The sequence below is a fragment of the Toxorhynchites rutilus genome, chromosome 3 (genome assembly GCF_029784135.1).
Source record: "Toxorhynchites rutilus septentrionalis strain SRP chromosome 3, ASM2978413v1, whole genome shotgun sequence".
In the NCBI taxonomy this organism is placed as follows: Eukaryota; Metazoa; Arthropoda; class Insecta; order Diptera; family Culicidae; genus Toxorhynchites; species Toxorhynchites rutilus.
In genome coordinates, this window is record NC_073746.1 from 198,659,074 (window position 1) to 198,683,357 (window position 24,284).

The window sequence follows — 24,284 nt, forward strand, 5'->3', positions numbered from 1 at the left end:
TTCGATACTGCTGGATTGATTTCGCCTGTTTTGCCTAGTTTGTCTTGTGGCACAAAAAAACTACCGGCAACTTTTGCCTCAGTTCCTACAGTTCCTCCTGAACCGCAAAATGTTGGGTGTATAATATGGGATTGCTGTAAGTGCAACGGAAGATGACATTCTCGCCATGGCATGTGAGTGCATCCCCTGTGACGAAACCATCGAGGTTAGAAAGCTTGTGAAAATGGATGCTGATTTAACGTCTATGCGATTCATTTCATTTGAAGTTGGTGTCGATGACAAGAATCGCGAGGTAGCTCTAAGTGCAGACACATGGATAAATCATCAGGATAAGAAAGCTGAGCCGAGATGAGAAGGACATAAAAAGAAGGTGCATGTTAACGTACATGCGTTTGATAGTGCTGAGTCAAATACGCCATCAATGTCCTCCGTCAACGATTCAAGTCAACGTAAGCAATGTGTAGTATGCAACAAAGCGGGACACAAACCGAAAGATTGTTCCGAATTCCGAAAGTTAGACGTTAATGTTGTGCACCCGTGGCCGAGTGGTTAGCGTCTCACATTATCATGCCGGGTGTGCGGGTTCGATTCCCGTTCTGGCCGGAGGATTTTTCGTCAAAGAAATTTCCTCAGACTTGCACTGTGGTCACGCGTATTCTAGAGCTTGCCCCTCGGAATACATTGAAGGCGTGTTATTTGGCTTAAGAAATCTCAACTAAGTATTAATGAATGACGCTAGTTAATGCATATGTTGAGACGGCAAAAGTTCCACAGGGAACGTTAACGCCATACAAGAAGAAGAAGACATTAATGCTCGCTGGAAAATAGTTCACGAAAAACACATGTGTCGACGTAGCCTTACTCCACATCCACAGGGTAGACGCCCCTCCAAATCCAATGTTTGTGGGATTGACGGCTGCGAATATCGACTTCATAGCACGAAACTATAAAAAAAAATAGAACGTAAATTCCAAATCAGTTGTACCAGCCAACACCTTTGGCACAGTTTCGAATCATAAAGAACATGGAAATCCAACTTTATTTCGATTATTACCCGTAACTATTCACGGAGAAAAAACCTCGATAGATACGTTCGCGTTCCTAGACGACGGATCTGAGTTAACGCTAATATACGATGAGTTGGTTCGTCAACTATAACTTTCTAGTCCTATTGTCCCACTATGTATATAATGGACTGGTAATGTGACGTAACCAGAAGTGAATTCGAAGCTCATACAGCTCAAAATCGGCGCGCGTGGGTGTAGTAAACTGTTTCCTTTAAGGATGTCCGTACAGTAGCAGATTTAGATCTACCATCACAAACGCTCGAATTTGACAAAATGCATACGCACATTTGAAAGGGATTCCGATGCAAAACTACTGCAATGCAAAACCTCGGTTTGAACAATACATCATTGAACACAAGTCTGAAGGTAAGAGAAGGACGAATTGATCATCCGTTGCAGCGAAAACTAGACTGGGCTGGTTAGTGTATGGAAATAATAACAACAACCGTACGATAAGCAGAGCACAACATGTTCACGTCTGCAAACAATATTCCAGCGAAAGCCGGCATCAATTAGTGCAGAATGTCTTCACCTTAGATGAATGTGGAACAACATCCACAACGATGATAGAGTCCGACGATGATCAACGTGCCTGAAAGATCCTCGTGCAAACAACAAAGCGTACATCAACTGGTCGTTTTGAAACCGGATTACTATGGCAGAATGATTAAGTAGAATTTTCGGATAGCAGACCAATGGCCGAGCGTCGACTATATTGTTTGGAGTGTCGACTAGCAGCTGACGTTGATCTGTGTAACATCATTCGCAGTCAAGTCGCAGACTATCAACGAAAAGGCTACGCCCATAAGCTGACAGAGGACGAATCAAAGAGAGTTGATACCTTGACAGTTTTTACACGGTGGAAGAGGCACTGCAGGTATCGAAAGAGGTGAAGACAGTCCATGCAATGGCAGGGTTTGAGATGTGCAATTTTCTGTTGAACTCCGAAGAAGTAACACAACCATAACAAAAAGGTACTTTTGGACCGATTCCAGTACCGTGCTTTAATGGATCAGTTCCGATCATTGTCGTTACAGCCAGTATGTTGCGTACAGAATAGGAGAAATTCTCAGTGAGTTCAGCATAGCAGAATGGCGGTAGGTTCCAACCTCGAAGAATGTTGTGGATGAGGCCACAACGTGGACTAATGCTGATTAAAATTCATCATCCCGTTGGTTCAATGGTCCAGAGTTCTTGTATGACGATAGGAGTCTGTGACCAACCCAGAAAAGAAATATAAAAACTTCGGAAGAGCTACGGGCGGTTCATTGTCCTCACGTCGAGGCGATTTCTGTTATTTTTGATTTCGCTCGCTTTTCTAAATACGAAAAACTAAGACGCACTGCAGCATTTATGCATTATTGTATCAGATGTTGCAGAAACAAGAGTATAACTTCGAAGAAAGATAATACAATTCAAAGCATTTCTCGATTCTTATCATAATGTGGACGCGTCTTAACAAATGTTACACGACCAAGTACTAACCCTAGAAGCTTTTCACGGTGTGAATTTTCATGTATTTATTTTTTTAACACGAATTTTAAAACCGGTCCTAATTTTTGTCGCGTCATTTTAGTTCAGTTTTTCAATGAATGACTATTGCTTTAACTACAGATGTTATAAATTTCTTCGAACGATGTAAATAAATGATTATAAATGGATTGAAGCACTGGAAATGATTATTTTTTCTCAAAGTTTTGTCATTTTCTTTTTTTTTTTTTTGCTTGAGCAGTGGTCTTAATGTTTTTTCCGACACTTTCCCCTTTATTTCGCGCGGCGAATGAGGTGAGATGGCTCAAGTCACTGCATTCCCGTAGACGCATGGAGTGACTATAGTTTGTCACTAGATGAGATTTGAAGTCGTGTCCTCATATGTTATCGACTCGGGTATCAAAAAAGAAGTTGAAAAGTAATGTAGCCTCCACAATGAAGCGAGGAACTTTGCTATCTCACGCCACTCGCCGCGTAGAATAAGGGGGTTTATATTTAGAAGCTATAGGTTATTTCTTGCGAAAAAAATAGAAACTTTCAATAATGTCTCTAATACTTACTGATCACGAAAAATATCCCCATCATTGTTTGGAAACATTACAGATTGATAGAGTTTTTGCAAGAGAATGCATTCCATACAATCTTGTGCTTCGGTAAACTGCGAATCCGACATGTAGTCTATCACAGTATCAGCCCTCAAATCATCAGTTAAGGATTTTAAAAATTCATGCAGCATATCTATTTTTTCGTCAACTACAGTTAATTTAACAAACTCCCTGTGGAACTTCTGCACCATCTTCTCTTTTTTCTCCAGGAAATGTTTTGCAACTATCATCATGATATGATATACTATTAATCGACTCTCTTGCTGAAGATTGTTGGTGAAGGAGTTAAGGTTATCGGTTGACGAGAGCAATGTTTGGCGACAACTGATGAGATATTGAATGTACGTTTGGCGGGTGTAAATATCGTTCTGCAAATCCATTAGTAAATTTTGTTGTGCCTCAGCTTTTACGGTTTGCATAACACGCAGTATTTCGGAAGTACATGATAACTGTTGTAGAGCTTGATTACTGAGAGCTTGTGACTGTAATATACGGAGGTACATGAGGAGAGACGTGGCGTGACCATCCTGAAATTATAATCATTGATTTTACTATCCTACTAACGAGAAACAGTGGTAACTTTTACATCGCAAGGTTCGAAATCACTCGGATATATATCGGATGTTGACAGCACTTGGCGTAGTTTTCTTTTCAGTGCCGCAAATGTTGTGGAATAATCTAAATCGTTTCGCTCAGATGGGTTTCTAAAGACATTTGAAAGAACATGAGAGAATACCAAATATATTTATTCGGAAATTTACCTGCCACAACTGTGTGCATTTTTGCTATTGGTCGAGCTGGAATTGTTACTCGTAGAATCGGAAGCAACCGTTTCCGACGATGACGATGTTTTTCGTCGATATTTGGCCAAAATATCCTCAGTTGTCTCGTGCATGATATCTGAATCGTTCGCATTCGAAATATACGTGTTCACAGTCGAGAAAGCGTCATTACCATTGATCGAGATAACGTAACTATTATTACTAGTGTAACTAAAACGAAGTTTATTATTGCCATTGATGCTGCGTCGGTTCTTAAAACCAAGCTTTATTTTTGTGAAAAAACCACCGTGAGTCTTCAGAGCATTGGAGCTACGGCTTGTCCCAGGTATAGAAACAATCGTCGATTCATTGCGATCGATTTTATCCGCTGATAAATCGAAACTTATACTTTTGGGAATAGTTCCTGTTACCTTCTCAGGGTGCAAAAAGTCTTTAACTGCTGGAGTGTCGAAACTGTAACAGGCCACTCTATTTCCTTTCTCTTCTCGGTCAATGCTTTGTGATAGAAAACCTTTATCCGGATTGGCTAAACTGACGAACGACTCCTTTTTTGCGCTTTGTGCCATTTTAATCAGACATGGAGAAGTTAAATTGGGCAGAGCCGATGTATCATCTTGAGGCTGAAGAATACTTTACTCAATTCGGTGTTATAAAATACATAAAAGACGGATTTCGCGCCAACTCGACCAGATGTTGGCATGACCCTCTCAGAACACAATGAAACTTTCTAGGCGTGAAGACCTTACCTAATTAAGCAACTTGGCATACTTAGTTTTCCGAAAATTTATCTAGACTAACATATGGAAAGGGCTAAATATTTTTGATCTATTTCTATGTACAGTAGAACCCCGATTATCCGCGGAATAGTCTGGCTAGCTCACCGCGAATAACGAAAATCGCGGATAACGCAATAAAGGACTAAAAATGAGATCCAAACACGAAAAAAAAGTTATTTTAGCATGAAAACTATGTTTCATCAATACATATATCATTAAACTATCCATCTAGAAGGTCGTGTACACCAGTGGTCAGATAATGTGAGAGCCATGACCAAAGCAAAAGTAAATTATCCTATCATTCACTGACAAATTCCGGGAAGGGTTAAATATTTACTATGGAACTCGCTGTCGCGGATAATCGAGGTTCCACTGTAAATAAAAATTATGCACAAAAACTTGGTAGGCATGAGAATAGGATGTAAACTATATACGATATTGCTAGGATACCGATTACCATGTACTGAATACAGATTAGGGTATAAAAACGCGATTTCAGTATTTTTGGTGCTTCGTTCGCTTCATGCGCAAGTAATCTTAATCAATCTAAAGTCAGGCGCATCGCCGGCGAGCTGGAAGACTTTTTTTTTATCCAAAATATATATTTTTATTAAGGCTCATGTGGTGTCAACCTGACGGGGCCGGGAGTTCAATATTTCGACAATGTTTGCCTTATAACTATGTTAGTAATATGTAACCGATTACTCGCGGTTGGCTCGAGGTTAGTATTACAAGTGTTTTCGTAATTGTGATGTTGCTGTCTTCAATGATCTGTACCTGTGCCCGACACGGGATACTTCCTATTGGGATGCAGCTGACCATTAATCAGCAACGCCCCCCTAGTCTGTACCCCATATCTAGCGTGGTGCGTCTTCTCGAGGAATCCAAGATAGAATGGTCACTAGCCGGCGCAATCATCAGCTCGTGTAGAGTTGTCATGAGCGGTACAACCTTTGGCTATTGTTGAATCATCAGTGGACTGCACAACCTTTGACCCGTGTATCTGTAAAGAGTGTGTGTATGTATTGCCGCGACTAAGTAAAAGTTTATAGATCGGATAGGGATAGCTGGAAGCCTTGTGTGAACACAATGGATTATTGAAATACTGCAAAACATACTTGGTCGAATTATAAAATCACAATCACGCTGTTGTCATCACATTACAGCGCGTGTGTTCAGTCTGATCGAATTTGGTCCCAACTATTGCTGAATGTATTCGGTTGAGTGGAAGAAGTGAGTTTAAGTTTAATTTGTGAGTTTAATTTCCTCAGAAATTCCAGATCTGTCAACTGATCAACTATTCACCCGTATTCTGGAAACCGATCTAGTCACGAATTGCATTTTTTATTTTTCAATCCGTTCGACTCAAGTTCAATCGAGTTGTGCAAATGTGACAGCATTGCCACGCAATACGACTTTGACAACATTGAGCTCCATGTTCCATTTCAGTCAAGCAAAAATGGTAATGGATATTCGGGTGGGAAAAACGCTTTTAAAACAAAAATAAGCTCTACATATCAAATATGTGTTCTATGTAAAAAAGTAACACGTTTTCTACAAGCGAAGAAAAATCTTGAACGAAAATTGTGTCGGATGATTATTTTATATTATGGATAAAGTTGCACCTAAATTTCCTTGTACCAAATGCGAGGAAATTTATAGAAAAATAAGCTAAGTTTGGATCAGGGCTGTCTTCTATGTATATAAACAACAGCGAGTGATTATTTTCATTCAGATTTCAACAATTCAAAATTGCTTTCGGGTTTGCCAATCTTCATTGCACTTCTTTCTGTAAATTGGTGTTGATGAAAAGCTATCTGAACCAGGCCGTTTTGTAAATATTTTCCTCATACCATCAAACTGCCGCCTGCAAAGCTACGACTTGAAAAATTACATGGCAAGTAGGACCTTCCAGTATGAAGACATTCTATTCAAGTTGGATTTATTTTCATCAAAGAAGTTATCCTGAAACAGTGAATGTGATTCTACAGTTGCGAAACGCAGTGTATGAACTCCATTGAAGGCGTACCGTTGGTTTCACAATTAATGAACATATAAGCTATAAATTTATCCGTCCATCTTGAAAATGACAAGAGCGTATTTTCCACCAACGAGACAGAATTATTTTTATTCCAACTTCCATTTTCCGGGAAATAACTGTTAAAAAATCAAACATTGGCCGAAGCCCACATTTTTTCTTGCAATAACAAACATACTGCGAACTGAAGATCGCTTCGAGTCGCTAATTGTGGCATTCATAAATGCATTAATTTTAAATTCCAAAACAAGCACAGAGAAATGAAAGTCTCTAAGTATATACCAGAATTAATCCATCTATGGTGAGATGTGACTTTCCTTATTTCATGTAGTTTTAAATTATTAACAACTGAGTTTTTCTCTCAAACGAAAGCTATTGCTTTCATTTTCATTGTTGGCCGTGGAGAAATGTCAATGCTTAACAAGTTTTTGTTTCCGATTATCCATTTCCCGAAAAATCGAACATTTTAAAAAATTTTCAAAGTACAAATACGCTGCGAAAATTAATGGCTAGAGGGTTGGGAGGTTATTATTCTGTAGAAAAGATTCATCATTCATCGATGAGAGCATCCACCTAAACCGGTGGAAGAATATTCACCCAGCAATCTCATTAGAATCATTTTTTCACGTACTGATTTCCTCCAACTCCTCTACACACGAAATTCTACGGATCGCCATCACCTAAGGTTATCACGGACATAAATGCAATTTTTCGATAATATTTGCTGAGTTAATTAATACTAACAAACATTCACAATTCATTCGTCTTCCTAAGTTCGAAGCCGCCGGACGCATATATTTCGTGATCGTGTATCGTTGAAGTGATACCGTTATTCTCGTGACTGGTCAAGTGATTGTGCGCAAAAACGGTATTCCCTAGATTGTAACTGGATTGCATTGAAGCGGACACAAAAGCAGGAGGAAGAAGGCCTGCAGCGCGGGCGCTGTGTGCTGTGTGCTGGTGAATTTATCGCCTCTCGTCATCGACACCATTATCGTGCTGTGGTGCGATACACCGGTTCAGCTGCACCGAAGGATTGATACGCGTTGGAGATTATCCGCACTGGTGTGGTGTGCATTATAAGTATCAATAATTTTATTAGGTTAAGTTTATTAGGTTAAGAAAGAAAAAACAATCAAAAAATTGAAAAATTAACTAAAAAGTGTACATCTGCCACTTTAAATGGCAGATGAAGAAGGAACCGTTGACATGGAGATTGAATCCACTGTCTACCCCTCCATATCTACGGGAGCTGGAAAGTCGCTTAAACGCGTTCCCCCCTCGGATGTCTCTTTAGAGGGAGAGTTAAGTTACCTAAACAAGCCCCCCTCAAGAAAATTTGCAAACCTTTCCTCTTCACCCCCTCAATCTCCTGCTCCCGCTTCCGATCAACTCCCGAACTTGCCACCCAGCCCTACTGTTCCTGATCCCGCTCAACAATCGACCTCGTCCTCCCCCTCAGTTGTTTCCTCTCCTCGTGTCAAGGTCTATCCAGAAGATTCACCTGGATCTGGCCCATGGGTTGTTTTCTTCCGGCCCAAACCAAAAGGAAAATCTCTAAATGTCATTCAAATTTCTAAAGATCTGGCAAGATATTATTCCTCCGTGGTCGAAATTAGAAAGGTTAGACCGAACAAACTGCGTGTTGTCGTGGCTAATCGGAAGCACGCTAACGATATTGTTGTCGACAATCGTTTTGTAATAGAATATCGCGTATATGTACCCTGCCATAACGTAGAAATTGCGGGGGTGATTACAGAAACGGGTCTGACGAGCGAAATAATAAAAGAGGGAGATGGCAGATTTAAACAGCTCCCTTTGAAGCAAATTAAAATTTTGGACTGCCAGCAACTAGGAAAAGTTTCCCAGAATGGGGAAGAAAAAAAATTCACGCCGTCCGACTCGTTTCGAGTAACTTTTGCTGGTTCCGCCCTCCCTGACTACGTTATGGTGGATAAATTAAGGCTTCCAGTGCGACTCTTCGTGCCAAAGCCCATGACTTGCAACAAATGCAAGTCAGTTGGTCATACAGCAGATTATTGCGCCAACAAGGAGCGCTGTGCCACTTGCGGAGAGCAACATGAGGGGAAATCCTGCAGTGCGACTGAGCATAAATGTCCATATTGCGGGGGATTCCCACATGAGCTCTCAGCTTGTGAAACTTACAAGAGTCGCTGGGATAAACAGAAGCGCTCTTTGAAGGAACGCTCGAAGCGCACTTTTGCGGAAATTTTGAAGGGCGCTTCTCCACTGGCTCAAGAGCAACAACCAATCAACACACATAATGTTTTCGCTACGTTGCCAGTTGACGAAATAGAAGCGGACACAGCTAGCGGGGGCACAACGGTTATTTCCAAAGGGAATCCCCGGCGCAAAAATGTGACCACTCCCAAAGTTCAAGGACAAGTCCCTCCGGTGATACCCCCTGTTAGCTTGCCTAAAAAATCGAGTGCAGCGGACAAGCAAAATCAGGTTCCTCCTGGTTTCCGTGGGAATAGTTCATCTTCGAACGACCCAGCACTCGAGGGGACATCAAAAACCCCAACTGTCCCTATTTTTCCGTCCAGCTAAACTTCCCAATCGGGATTTATAAAGTTGTCTGACCTTTTGGATCAAATCTTCAAGTGTTTTAATGTTTCCGACTCCATCAGAACCATTGTCATCTCAATGCTTCCAGTATTGAAGACAATTTTGCAACAATTGATGCAAACATGGCCCCTCCTTGCAATGATTATCTCTCTTGATGTCTAATTTAAATAGAGAGGTCGGAGATATCACTGTTTTACAGTGGAATTGTCGTAGTCTTATCCCTAAATGTATCAATTCAAATTTCTAATTCATAAAGTCAACTGTGATGTTTTTGCACTGTCCGAAACCTGGCTCTCTTCTCAAAATGATCTCTCTTTCCACGATTTTAATATAATACGCTTGGACCGCGATGACAGATACGGAGGGGTACTATTGGGGATCAATAAGTGTCACTCTTTTTTTAGAATTGATTGGAGGGATCGAAGCTGTTGCCTGTCATGCAAACATCAGAGGCAAAGACCTTTGTATAGTCAGCTTGTATTGGCCTCCGAGAGCTGCGGTTAGCCGCAAGCAACTTGTTGACATGTGCTCACTCCTTCCTGAGCCACGATTGATCTTGGGAGACTTCAACTCTCACGGAACTGCCTGGGGGGAACAGTACGACGACAATCGTTCATCGTTGATATATGACCTTTGTAACAGCTTCAATATGACCGTTTTGAACATTGGGGAAACAACATGTGTACCTAAACCTCCTGCTAACCCAAGTGCTCTTGACCTCTCGCTTTGCTCGAATTCACTATCGTTAGATTGCAAGTGGAATGTAATCCAGGATCCCAACGGTAGTGATCACTTGCCAATCGAAATTTCCATCACCATTGGGTCGAATTCTTCTGAATCTATAAACATGGCATATGACCTCACAAGACACATTGACTGGAAAAAATATGCGGACGCGATTGCTCTAGCCATCAATTCCAGAGATGGTTTACCTCCATTGGAGGAGTCTAACTTCCTTTCTCGTTTGATCTATGACAGCGCGGTTCGCGCTCAAACGAAACCCATCCCAGGTTCCACTATTCGTCGAAGGCCTCCCAATCCATGGTGGGATAGCCAATGTTCCAAGCTTTATCAGGATAAATCGAATGCATTTAAAGCTTTTCGGAAAAGTGGAACCATTGAGAATTTTCAAACGTATTTATCCCTTGAAAATCAATTTAAAAACTTGATCAAAGGGAAAAAACGTGCTTATTGGCGAAATTTCGTGGGAGGTCTGTCACGAGAAACGCCAATGAAAAAATTATAGAAAGTGGCTCGAAACATGAGAAATCGCTCTTCAACGAATGAAAGCGAGGAATATTCACATCGATGGATTTTAAATTTTGCACGGAAGGTATGTCCCGATTCCGTTCCTGTACAAAAAATTGTTCGAGATATACCACAAGATAGGTGCGATCTTGATCCCGAGTTTTCGATGGTAGAATTCTCTCTTGCTCTCCTTTCATGTAACAATTCTGCGCCGGGATCGGATAGAATTAAGTTCAACTTGCTGAAAAACCTCCCTGATGTGGCGAAACATCGCTTGTTGAATTTATTCAATCGGTTTATGGAGCATAATATTGTTCCAGATGAATGGAGACAAGTACGAGTTATAGCTATTCAAAAACCCGGAAAGCCCGCGTCCGACTTCAATTCGTACCGCCCAATAGCAATGCTGTCTTGTATACGGAAATTGTTGGAGAAAATGATCTTGTTTCGCCTTGATCGTTGGGTTGGAACGAATGGCTTACTCTCAGATACACAATATGGGTTCCGCAGGGGCAAGGGGACGAATGATTGTCTTGCGTTGCTTTCTTCAGAAATTCAAATGGCTTACGCCGAAAAAAAACAAATGGCTTCAGTATTCTTGGACATAAAGGGGGCCTTTGATTCTGTTTCAATAGAGGTTTTGTCAGACAAATTACAATCTCGGGGTCTGCCGCCTCTATTGAATAATATGTTATATAACTTGCTTTGTGAGAAACATTTGAACTTTTCTCACGGAGATTCGGCAGTAAGTCGGGTCTCTTACATGGGACTCCCCCAGGGCTCATGTTTAAGCCCCCTTTTGTACAACTTCTATGTAAGCGACATTGACAATTGCCTTACACAAAATTGCAGCCTAAGACAACTTGCAGATGATGGAGTGGTGTCTGTCGTAGGATCAAACGAATCCGACCTGCAAGAACCCTTACAAGATACCTTGAACAATTTTTCAACCTGGGCCACTGGGCTAGGGATCGAATTCTCCACGGAGAAAACAGAGATGGTGGTTTTTTCTAGGAAGCATAGACCAGCAAAACAAAAGCTTCAACTTTTGGGTAAACCGATCACTCATGCTATGTCATTCAAGTATCTTGGGGTCTGGTTCGACTCCAAATGTACTTGGGGGGCCCATATTAGGTATCTGAGTAAAAAATGCCAACAAAGAATAAACTTTCTCCGTACAATTACCGGCACCTGGTGGGGAGCCCATCCCGAAGATCTTATAATGTTGTGTCGAACAACTATTCTCTCAGTGATGGAGTATGGCAGTTTCTGTTTTCAATCAGCTGCCAAAACACACCTCATTAAACTCGAGCGAATTCAGTATCTTTGTCTCCGAAACAAGATCATTTTCTCCAACAATTTCCGTATACAAGACAGCATTGCTATTGGGCGGTACGAATTGAAGTCGGACGCGGCTTTCCGGGTTTTTGAATAGCTATAACTCGTACTTGTCTCCAATCATCTGGAACAATATTATGCTCCATAAACCGATTGAATAAATTCAACAAGCGATGTTTCGCCACATCAGGGAGGTTTTTCAGCAAGTTGAACTTAATTCTATCCGATCCCGGCGCAGAATTGTTACATGAAAGGAGAGCAAGAGAGAATTCTACCATCGAAAACTCGGGATCAAGATCGCACCTATCTTGTGGTATATCTCGAACAATTTTTTGTACAGGAACGGAATCGGGACATACCTTCCGTGCAAAATTTTGCGATGTATGCCCTCAACGCATACCATGAGTCTCGAGGTTTTGGCAGGCCTACTCCCACTAAAAGATCGCTTCAATTTATTATCTCTTCGGTTCCTCATCCGGTGTAAGGTTATGAACCCATTGGTGATCGGAAATTTTGAGCAGCTGATCGAGCTAAATTTTCATTCTGGATTCATGAGCTCATATCATGAATTCGTCTCCATGCAGGTTGATCTTTCTTCGTATATTCCCAACCGTGTTTGTTTTCCTGACTACATCAATTCCTCTGTACATTTTGATCTGTCCATGAAGCAGGATATCCATGGAATTCCAGATTATCATCGATCGGGGATCGTTCCTACGATTTTCGAAGCAAAGTATGGGCGTGTCAATTGTGATAATATGTACTTTACTGATGGGTCCTCTATGAATGAGTCCACAGGATTCGGAGTGTTCAACAATTTTTTTAGCACCTCACACAGTCTTCAGTATCCTTGCTCAGTGTATATTGCTGAATTGGCAGCAATACACTGGGCGCTGGACAGCGTCGCCTCACGACCTGTTGAACACTATTACATTGTAACGGATAGTCTGAGCTCTGTCGAAGCTATCCGTTCAGTGAGGCCGGAAAAGCACTCGCCGTACTTCCTTGAGAGAATACGAGAAATTTTGAGTGCTTTAACCAAACGCTGTTATGTCATTACCTTTGTCTGGGTCCCTTCACATTGCTCAATTCCGGGTAATGAGAGGGCTGACTAATTAGCAAAGGTAGGTGCAATTGAAGGCGAAATTTATCAGCGTCAAATCGCCTTCAATGAATTTTATTCTTTAGTTCGTAAAAATACCATCGTTAACTGGCAACGCAAATGGAACGAAGATGAATTGGGCCGGTGGCTCCACTCAATTATCCCTAAGGTTAGCCTCAAACCATGGTTCAAAAGTCTGGACTTGAGTCGGGACTTTATTCGCACCTTCTCCCGACTCATGTCCAATCACTGTTCGTTAAACGCGCTACTCTTTCGTTTTGATCTTGCCGACAGCAATATCTGTGCCTGCGGCCAAGGTTACCACGACGTCGAACACGTTGTTTGGTCGTGCGAGGAGTATCTTGTTGCCAGATCGAATTTAGAAAACTCTCTTCGGGCTAGAGGAAGGCAGCCCAATGTGCCGGTTGGTTTAGACCTTGATTACATGTCCCAAATATATGTCTTCCTAAAAGTTATCGATCTTCGTGTCTGATTGTCCTTATATCCTTATATTCTCCTTTTCCTTTTCCTTCGCGAGAAATCAAATCCCTTCTTATTAACAATAGAATAAGGTGAAATGTAAAAACATATTAGATATAAGATAGGCTTAAGAATTGAGTGTAATGAATGTGAGTGTGAATGTGAGAGTGAACATTGTCAACATATCCTTTTATCCCTTCCTTTTCCTGAAGAAAATATGTCACCCTTCTAAACTCGAGTAGACCGCGAGTAATCGGTTTTCTACACCATTAACATTAGAATTAAGGAAAAATGTTTATATATACTTGTAACAATACAGTCAGGAGTTTGGCTCCTTTAAACTTATGTAACTGAGCCTGTAAAAATAAACGATTTAATAAAAAAAAAACATTCACAATTGAAAATGCTGAAATACATGAAAAAACCTTCCGTCTTCCAAAGTAAACAAACTAAAATGCGCTGCGGACATCAGAAGTATTGGTATTGATTCAGCAGGAAAAAAAGTTCGTTATGGCTAACGTTCGATTTTTCGAACATTCAATTTCCGCGGCTATTATTTTTCTGTAGGGGGTTCAACATATGGTTTTTGCCGTACATCACAATTTATGTTCTTTTATCAATGTTATACTGTAGAAGAGTTTAAATATTTTTGTATTTTATTGGGTTATTTTTTTTATCGAAATATCAAACACCTTCCAGACATACTTGCTTTAAATCGAATTTACTGCCCAATATACAAATACAAATATACAAAAATAAAATATACAAAATTGAATAAAATTGATGGTAAGTGGTAGCTAATAAATTAAACTATCTTTTGGTGCAAAAACATTATCATTTGCCTTTCAAAGGCATGAAAAATTATCAAAGTTACTGTTCGATTTTTCGAACGCTTGGCACAAAATGGGTTAATGAAATACATTGAACAAATAAACATCTGTTCAAATCATTTCATTCGTTCTTCTTTATCGATCATATTCGATTAATTTTATAGATCGTTAAAACATTCAAACACACTTACTTAATACATTAGTTATGTTTTATTTAACACCCAACATATTGATTAAGAATAATTTATAAGGTAGAACAACGTTTGCCTGGTCAGCTAGTTTTAGGACTATGTCTTTGAATTCTGTATAGGAGGGTAACACTACGAAAAATGTAACGATTAATTGAGAGTATTCAAACGCATATTACTCAAAATCGTTATTGTGACATACGTTCTGTTATATACCATTAGACAGGGAATTTATCCAGCATTTTTTTTTTGCTTAAGACATGAACAGTGAATAAAGTAAAAATAAGTTAACAATTTGACGTTTAAAATGGGTATATTATTTCGATTCTACTAACCACTCGTTTTCCCCACAACGCAACGAGCAATCTTTTTACCTACAATTTGGCGTTAGCTCACAATGTGATTAGATATGTATTATGAATTTTTCTCAATTTGCCTATAATAGGCATTTATCAGTTGGCAGAATCAATGGAGGGATGATCTAGGAATAATCTTGAATATGATACTGGATGGTTTCACTCTATTCTCCCCAAAGATTTGACGGAGCTTGGCCCAAAAGGTTAAACGTTGACTAAGGTTTTATTAGATTGAAGTTTAGGTTGTTGTGCAATCAATTCGTTCTCAATTCACGTTTTATCGTGTACGTCTTGCTACTAACAATTTATGTAATTGTGGTCCAGGATATTATTATATCGAGCATGTTGTTCGGTTATGTTTTTTTTTTATCTGTATTATAGTGACTTTCAACTCATTTGGCTGGTTCGTCACTTTTTACTTCCATTTTTGGAAGAATGTCGGGAGTGAGAATTGAACTCGTGACCTTTAGCGTGAGAGGCATGGATGTTACCACTACGCCAGATCGCCTCCTGTTTGATTATGTAAAAATGCAATTAGTTAATTCAAAAAAGAAGTTCGAAAGGATATTTTTCAGGACTTCATTTGATTATCAAAAGAGTAAAAATACAGATTTCGAACAACGAAAAAACTCAAATCAAATGCAATTACTACACACAATCATAGTCTTATGTCAAAATCCCGTCCGTGCCCCTAGGCCCAGACCCATCAATTTTTTTTATTAAAATTTTTTACTCGAAAATGGAAAATGGTCCTACAAAAAAGTGATCTATGGAAGAGTTTTAAGAAAATAATCTAAAAATATTTTTTATAATTTAAAAATATTTTTTTGAAATTCTACACTGAAAAAAAACGATTTGAAAAACTAAAAGTCGATTCTCTCAAAATGGTCATCTCAAATTTTGATGAAATGGCAGATAAATGGTAAATACATATTTGCCCCTTTAATTCTTCCATATATCGCAACTTGTGCATATTTAAGGCAAAAAAGGATTTCTAACAAAAACTTTTTCAAGATATTTACTCCAAAAAATTTTTTGACGTAGGACTACGTCTAACCGGAAGATATAGGGGGTGAAATGGAAATCTAGGCACTGAACAAGTAGGAAAAAATGCAAGATTTGGAACGCTTATAACTCGAGCATTTCTCAATAGATCGCGAAGGTTTTTGCATCAATCGATAGGAAATATATCTACGCATCTATCATAACGAATAACATTTCATTTTTCTTGAGATAAATAATTGAATAATTGTTAAATATCAAGCATTGTCCAAATGCCCTATGTGCCCATTTTTGATTGGTCCATTTTGTGCTCCTCAAATCGTACCGACCAAAACGGGCAACCAGAGCAGCAGCGAAATAGAATGAAGCACGATTGGAAAGGAAAAAGAAAAAAAATGAACGAAACATTAGTCGCAGTATCACACATGCGTAATTCTCGAGCCAGCCAGTCAGCTTAAAAATCCCCGCTCCGCTGCAGTAACGATCATTCTTTGTGTGGACACCGACTGGACAACATCGTTGCTGGACGAGCTGGACGGCGAGGGATCGACACATACACGCGCAGAACTCTTTCCGTTAGGATGCCATTCAGCATCGAGAAAGTTCCGGAAAGATCTAATCATTGCTGGAAAATAATCTGCCAGTTCCTTTGGGAATTTTCAAAATATATTCATGTGAAAGAGTTTAATTGAATGTTTTCTATCCATGTAACACTGTGACCAAATATGTTTCAATCAAGTGCTATTAACAGGTGGTTATCGAGTTGGCATTAACCACTGGTGGGCTTCCAGTATCGAGGAAAATGTGGAAATATCTAATCGTTACTGAAAATAATCTGCCAGTTCCTTTGGGAATTTTCAAAATATATTCATGTGAAAGAGTTTAATTGAATGTTTTCTATCCATGTAACACTGTGACCAAATACATTTGGTTTTGTGGTTTTTCAATCAATCGCAATTAACAGGATAGCTTCAGAAGATTATTCTTCCCCATCAGTAGGATATTTCCGTATCCAATATTGTATGCGCCCGCAATCGATTATTGCTCAGTCGCCGAAAGTTCCGAGCTCAGAGAGTTCATTCCCCTCTAGTTTGCCTTCCAAATTGCCATTGTAAACCACACCTTCTCTCGATTCAATCACACACAAAAAGCATACTTAAGCGATATTCTGGTGGTGAGACACATTCATTTTTCGTGAGGACATCGACAAGACAATATCGTTGCCTAACGTGCTGGTGAAGGATCGACACATACACGCGCAGAACTCTTTCCGTTAGGATGCCATTCAGCATCGAGAAAGTTCCGGAAAGATCTAATCATTGCTGGAAAATAATCTGCCAGTTCCTTTGGGAATTTTCAAAATATATTCATGTGAAAGAGTTTAATTGAATGTTTTCTATCCATGTAATACTGTGACCAAATATGTTTCAATCAAGTGCTATTAACAGGTGGTTATCGAGTTGGTATTAACCACTGGTGGGCTTCCAGTATCGAGGAAAATGTGGAAATAACTAATCGTTACTGAAAATAATCTGCCAGTTCCTCTGGGAATTTTCAAAATATATTCATATGAAAGAGTTTAATTGAATGTTTTCTATCCATGTAACACTGTGACCAAATATGTGTCAATCAAGTGCTATTAACAGGTGGTTATCGAGTTGGCATTAACCACTGGTGGGCTTCCAGTATCGAGGAAAATGTGGAAATATCTAATCGTTACTGAAAATAATCTGCCAGTTCCTTTGGGAATTTTCAAAATATATTCATGTGAAAGAATTTAATTGAATGTTTTCTATCCATGTAACACTGTGACCAAATATGTTTCAATCAAGTGCTATTAACAGGTGGTTATCGAGTTGGCATTCCAAGTATCGAGGAAAATGTGGAAATATCTAATCGTTACTGAAAATAATCTGCCAGTTCCTTTGGGAATTTTCAAAATATATTCATGTGAAAGAGTTTAATTGAATGTTTTCTATCCATGTAACACTGTGACCAAATACATTTGGTTTTGTGGTTTTTCAATCAATCGCAATCAACAGGATAGCTTCTGAAGATTATTCTTCCCCATCAGTAGGATATTTCCGTATCCAATATTGGATGCATAAAACCTTGTGCCTCCAACGTAACGCTCTCGTTTTCGAAGTTCTCCAAATATTCATTCATTCAGAATGAATTCAGATTCAACTTTATACAAATGATCTCTAAATCAACGATAGTCCTACGTCACCCTTGCGGTTATACCATAGATATAACCCACTTCCTGTTTTTTTGACGTAGGACTACGTCTTTCATTTCTATACCGGGGTGTAAGTTTCGAAAACGAAAGCGTTACGCCGGAGACCGAGATTTTGAGCGTTAATAGCTCCTAAACAACTGAACGAAATTGTATGATAAACACTTCATTCGAAAGATAAAATGTCTACGCGTTATATACTTGTTACTTTTTGATCCAAAAACTTGTTTTAATAGTCTTAAAATTGCTTTAAAACAGGCCATTGAAATCACCAATCGGTATATAAGCGAGCGGCGCTCCGAAATCCACTCAGTTCTAAATGAACAGCGATTGGAGCATGTTGTCGCTGTTGCGATGAAGCTCTTTATTTATCATGAAAGCGCGGATGAACGGTGTCACCAAGAGCCTGTTTGTGCACCCTAGGCCAGAAGGGAATCTATCAGGAGGAGAGTGATGCCACAAACGGTTCCCTGGGAAGACATCGCTACACACACATACACGCGCGGCTATTAACAGGTGGTTATCGAGTTGGCATTAACCACTGGTGGGCTTCCAGTATCGAGGAAAATGTGGAAATATCTAATCGTTACTGAAAATAATCTGCCAGTTCCTCTGGGAATTTTCAAAATATATTCATGTGAAAGAGTTTAATTGAATGTTTTCTATCCATGTTACACTGTGACCAAATATGTTTCAATCAAGTGCTATTAACAGGTGGTTATCGAGTTGGCATTAACCACTGGTGGGCTTCCAGTATCGAGGAAAATGTGGAAATATCTAATCGTTACTGAAAATAATCTGCCAGTTCCTTTGGGAATTTTCAAAATATATTCATGTGAAAGAGTTTAATTGAATGTTTTCTATCCATGTAACACTGTGACCAAATACATTTGGTTTTGTGGTTTTTCAATCAATCGCAATTAACAGGATAGCTTCAGAAGATTATTCTTCCCCATCAGTAGGATATTTCCGTATCCAATATTGTATGCGCCCGCAATCGATTATTGCTCAGTCGCCGAAAGTTCCGAGCTCAGAGAGTTCATTCCCCTCTAGTTTGCCTTCCAAATTGCCATCGTAAACCACACCTTCTCTCGATTCAATCACACACAAAAAGCATACTTAAGCGATATTCTGGTGGTGAGACACATTCATTTTTCGTGAGGACATCGACAAGACAACATCGTTGCCTAACGTGCTGGAGGAGGTGGACGGCGAAGGATCGACACATACACGCGCAGAACTCTTTCCGTTAGGATGCCATTCAGCATCGAGAAAGTTCCGGAAAGATCTAATCATTGCTGGAAAATAATCTGCCAGTTCCTTTGGGAATTTTCTAAATATATTCATGTGAAAGAGTTTAATTGAATGTTTTCTATCCATGTAACACTGTGACCAAATATGTTTCAATCAAGTGCTATTAACAGGTGGTTATCGAGTTGGCATTAACCACTGGTGGGCTTCCAGTATCGAGGAAAATATGGAAATATCTAATCGTTACTGAAAATAATCTGCCAGTTCCTCTGGGAATTTTCAAAATATATTCATGTGAAAGAGTTTAATTGAATGTTTTCTATCCATGTAACACTGTGACCAAATACATTTGGTTTTGTGGTTTTTCAATCAATCGCAATTAACAGGATAGCTTCAGAAGATTATTCTTCCCCATCAGTAGGATATTTCCGTATCCAATATTGTATGCGCCCGCAATCGATTATTGCTCAGTCGCCGAAAGTTCCGAGCTCAGAGAGTTCATTCCCCTCTAGTTTGCCTTCCAAATTGCCATCGTAAACCACACCTTCTCTCGATTCAATCACACACAAAAAGCATACTTAAGCGATATTCTGGTGGTGAGACACATTCATTTTTCGTGAGGACATCGACAAGACAACATCGTTGCCTAACGTGCTGGAGGAGGTGGACGGCGAAGGATCGACACATACACGCGCAGAACTCTTTCCGTTAGGATGCCATTCAGCATCGAGAAAGTTCCGGAAAGATCTAATCATTGCTGGAAAATAATCTGCCAGTTCCTTTGGGAATTTTCAAAATATATTCATGTGAAAGAGTTTAATTGAATGTTTTCTATCCATGTAACACTGTGACCAAATACATTTGGTTTTGGGGTTTTTCAATCAATCGCAATCAACAGGATAGCTTCTGAAGATTATTCTTCCCCATCAGTAGGATATTTCCGTATCCAATATTGGATGCATAAAACCTTGTGCCTCCAACGTAACGCTCTCGTTTTCGAAGTTCTCCAAATATTCATTCATTCAGAATGAATTCAGATTCAACTTCATACAAATGATCTCTAAATCAACGATAGTCCTACGTCACCCTTGCGGTTATACCATAGATATAACCCACTTCCTGTTTTGTGTACAGTTATAGACAAAAAATCAATAACAGGTAGAAATGGATTGATGGCGACCCTTGGATGCTAAGATATGGTTTCCTACTTGTATTTGTAGTCGAATACAATATGTTTCAATTCAGAGAGCAACGACAGCTCTCAAACAATAGCCATCTGCCAAAAATCTCTTGATGGGTCGGTCAGGTATCGAATAATTGTTGTAGATTTAGGTATCTATTAAGAGTCACTGTAAGTCACTATAGATATGATAATAATAAATGAATTGTATAGATACCTAAAGAATGAATTAAATGGCTCTGCAGTTGTTTGAAAATTACCAGTCGTGACCGGCAGTAAATATAAAGTGGCGGAAAGGAAATAGCATTATTTCGTTTCTGCGTAATCATCAGAATTCAACCAAGAAAAGTGTGACATTGTTTAGCAACATGAGTGATCTCCAGGATTTGCGAGGATTACAAATGCAGTGCTGGTATTAACAACCCCAAGTGTAACCGTAATAAACTATGTAGGATAACTTTAAAAGTAATAGAGAAAACACGTTTACTGGGATACACCCATCCGTTGGATGATACAATGCGAATTCGTGAATCTTGTTTGGCAGTGGCTTAATTTGGCTTAACAGGTGTGTGCCAAAGAAAAAGGAACGTACAAGGTATGGCTATTAAGTAACGAGAATGGTTACGAAAAAGGGTTATATTCTGATATATGCTCTCCTTCAATATACTCCCCTTGGATCCTCACACACCTTCCCATACGTTTTTTCCATTGTTCGAAGCAGTGTTGAAAATCTTCTTTTGTGATGGCGTTCAAAAGTCGCGTCGCTTTTTCCTTCGCCTCTTCTACGGACTGAAATCGGGTACCTTTCAACACGGATTTGATCTTGGGGAATAGAAAAAAGTCGCATGGAGCTAGATCTGGCGAGTACGGTGCATGTTCGAGCACTGGAATGACCTTATCGGCTAAAAATTGCTTCACCGAGAGCGCGTTATGGGCATGTGCGTTGTTGTTCGTGTTTTTCGTCACAAATGATTTCTGACGCGCACTACAAAGCACGTTCCATTCAAACCACTGCTGCTCGTAAACTACTATAGTGACAAAAACGTGTTTTCATACGTTTATAGCAGTCACTTCAAGCTACCGAACGCACTATTCGTTTTTCCCCCCACCCCTCTAGGGCGCCCACCAGGCGCGCAGTCTCGTTATTTAATAGCCATACCTCGTATGGATGAGGATAACACTAACCAAAATATTTCATAAGCTCCATCAAATGGTCTGTGTATTTACACGGTTACTTATCGATGGTTGAAGATTTTGAAGACTTGGCTTGGAGAATACCACTTCTGAAAAATAACATTGAATGATAAGTAAATAATAATGAGTTGTACGGCTACTGTTGGAAAGTAAAATCAATATAGGATAGGTGCGATAATATTGGCAAGTAAATCAGTATTAGCACCATTCTCATAAGTACAATGGTATCAGTTTTGGCACTACTCCATTTATACTGATGCATTTTCTTATTACTGCCAACACAACCACACGTACGTATTATAGAACCCAAGACCATTTGATGGAGCTCGTGAATCTTCAATATTTTGGTTAGTTTCATCCTCATATATGCGTCGTTTTTTCTTTGGAACACACCTATTGTTCTAAATCACTGCCCGCAGTCCCGCATTTCGAAAAAAGTGTCTCGCGTTAGATTACGTCCTGCGAAACGTTCCGCATTTGGTAAAAGAAGCGAAAATGTCCCGCGATATCGATATATTTCAATATTACAATTCGATCATGTTGATTTTCTTCAAAAGATGAACCTCAAAAAACCTTTTTTTTTTTTGGCAGACTGTTCAAGAGCGCTTCCAATGAATCCGAAGATTAACACGATTTATATAAAAGTAAGGTTGGAGGTTTTCGCTACAATGTTTATCTCCAGCCGATCCATCTCCTCCAGTGGTCTCTTGGCATAATGGGCAGCTGCCAAGTTCGGCCTAAAGATCACATCATCATTGCGTGATACCTCTTTATGAAGGCGGCAACTTCCAGCAAGCACTACTTTTCATCTCCCCGATCACCACAATACTCGAAAAGAAGAGCGGCTTGGAAATTTTCATCTCGCCGATCGTCAGCGCTTCGATGGAAAAAAGTTTTCCACCAGCAGCTCCAGCTACTTCATTTGACCTCGTCTGACGCTTCCGCATAGAAATGTGCCAGATTCTTCTCCACCGTTTGGTTTGTTTCGACCTCCCGGCTTAATGAGCGACAGAGGATGTTGTAAATACCAAATCGGCTATATCCGGTGGGCATGAAGTGCCTCAGGATGTCCATCTTCTTCGCTCCGGATGTAGCTGGCAGTATGAAAAAATTATAGGAGGTTGTGTTCAAGACACGACTGCATTGTAGAATCATTTGACGATAATTGTTTCATGGTTATTTCTTGTGCTCGCAAAACAATAAATGCTCGAAATAAGCGCAGCTTTCATCCTTAGTGAAGAAAAGTTTTGCTACTGGCAAGCGAAATCAAATCACATACAAAATTCCAGAACGACATTTGCTTTATTGGTGACAAAATAAGCGAAATAAACTCCACCTGCTCGCGAACCCAAATAAATTAATGACTTATTATAACTTATTGAATAATGTATTCCCCAAATATTTTTTGGGGCACAACCTTAACACCTGCTTCACCATAGCGTCAGTTCAATGCATTGATGCAATGTCAAAGGCACAAACGAAGCCTTTATGATGACAGAAAACAAACAATAACTACTTGGAAAAAGGCTGAATATTTGCTTCAGCAGAGATTCATTACTAATACCCTAACGTAAATAATTCCCTCCCGCTATCTCCCCTCTTTGTTTATATTTATAATTACAAATGGGAGTTCAGCGTAGCGATAGCTTCCCCACACAATTGTGTAGCTCAAAACATTAATGCAATGGCGTCAGTTTGATGCAATGATTGCGATGCCAGAGACATCAGCGAGTGAGTTATTTGGTCGCGTCCACAGCTCAATCCGAAACGAAGACATGTGATGACGCAAAACAAGGAAGAACGAGCGATATTCATTGCTGCGAATAAAGAAAGAGACTGAAAGTTTGCCTTCTTTCCTTGCTTGTTGAATTGGAGAGACTTGAAACTTCTTCAGTTCATTCGTCTCTAACCTTCAAAAAGGCCCTTGTAAAACTTTACTTTATCCATCATATTATTCCTCCACCCCCATTGCCTTGAGAAAGACATTCGATCCCTCGCCGTCCAGCTCGCCTAGCTACGATGTTGTTCAGATTGATTGATTCTTTGTTTTAAAGAGGCTTTAAACTTTGCAGTTCATTCGCCTCTAATCGTTGGTCAGTCGATTTTCTCACGAAGAATGAAAATTTGCCTCAGCGAGATCAACTGTTTATACTCTAGGCAAATATCCCCATTCCTTTTTCTTCTTTTCCTTTGCTCACGGAGACTTTACATCTTACGGTTTCCCCTTCGCAGCTCGTCGATAAGTTGCTCGTTATTGACAGCTCTGTTCGGGAAAGCACACAAATGGATACAACAAATGTATGACGAAATGGGAATGCTTCCAATTTTCATCAATTTAAACCATATACAGACTATGGGATTGTAATGTTTAGCATATCAAACAAATCTTAGGGAATTTCCGATTCCTTTGTTATGTAAATCGTAAAGAATCCGTTCACGGCAAAAATAGTTATTAACGTTAACTTTATTTCATAAAAACGTGACCTGTTTTCTGATTTGGCACCCCTAATGAGAGACGTAGTTCTACGTCA

The 24,284-nt window shown here is 39.6% G+C and overlaps 1 protein-coding gene across 1 annotated transcript in view; it reads right to left on the bottom strand.

Moving 5' to 3' along the window:
* The window catches only part of LOC129775578 (receptor-mediated endocytosis protein 6 homolog), a 59,754-nt gene that overhangs the window by 14,276 nt on the left and 21,194 nt on the right, over positions 1–24,284 (bottom strand). The window contains exons 3-5 of the mRNA XM_055780459.1: positions 3,925–4,565; positions 3,750–3,867; positions 3,119–3,690 (exon numbers count right to left, since the gene is read on the bottom strand). Coding sequence (XP_055636434.1) covers positions 3,119–3,690; positions 3,750–3,867; positions 3,925–4,565 — 1,331 coding nt within the window. The remainder of the gene's footprint in view (positions 1–3,118; positions 3,691–3,749; positions 3,868–3,924; positions 4,566–24,284) is intronic.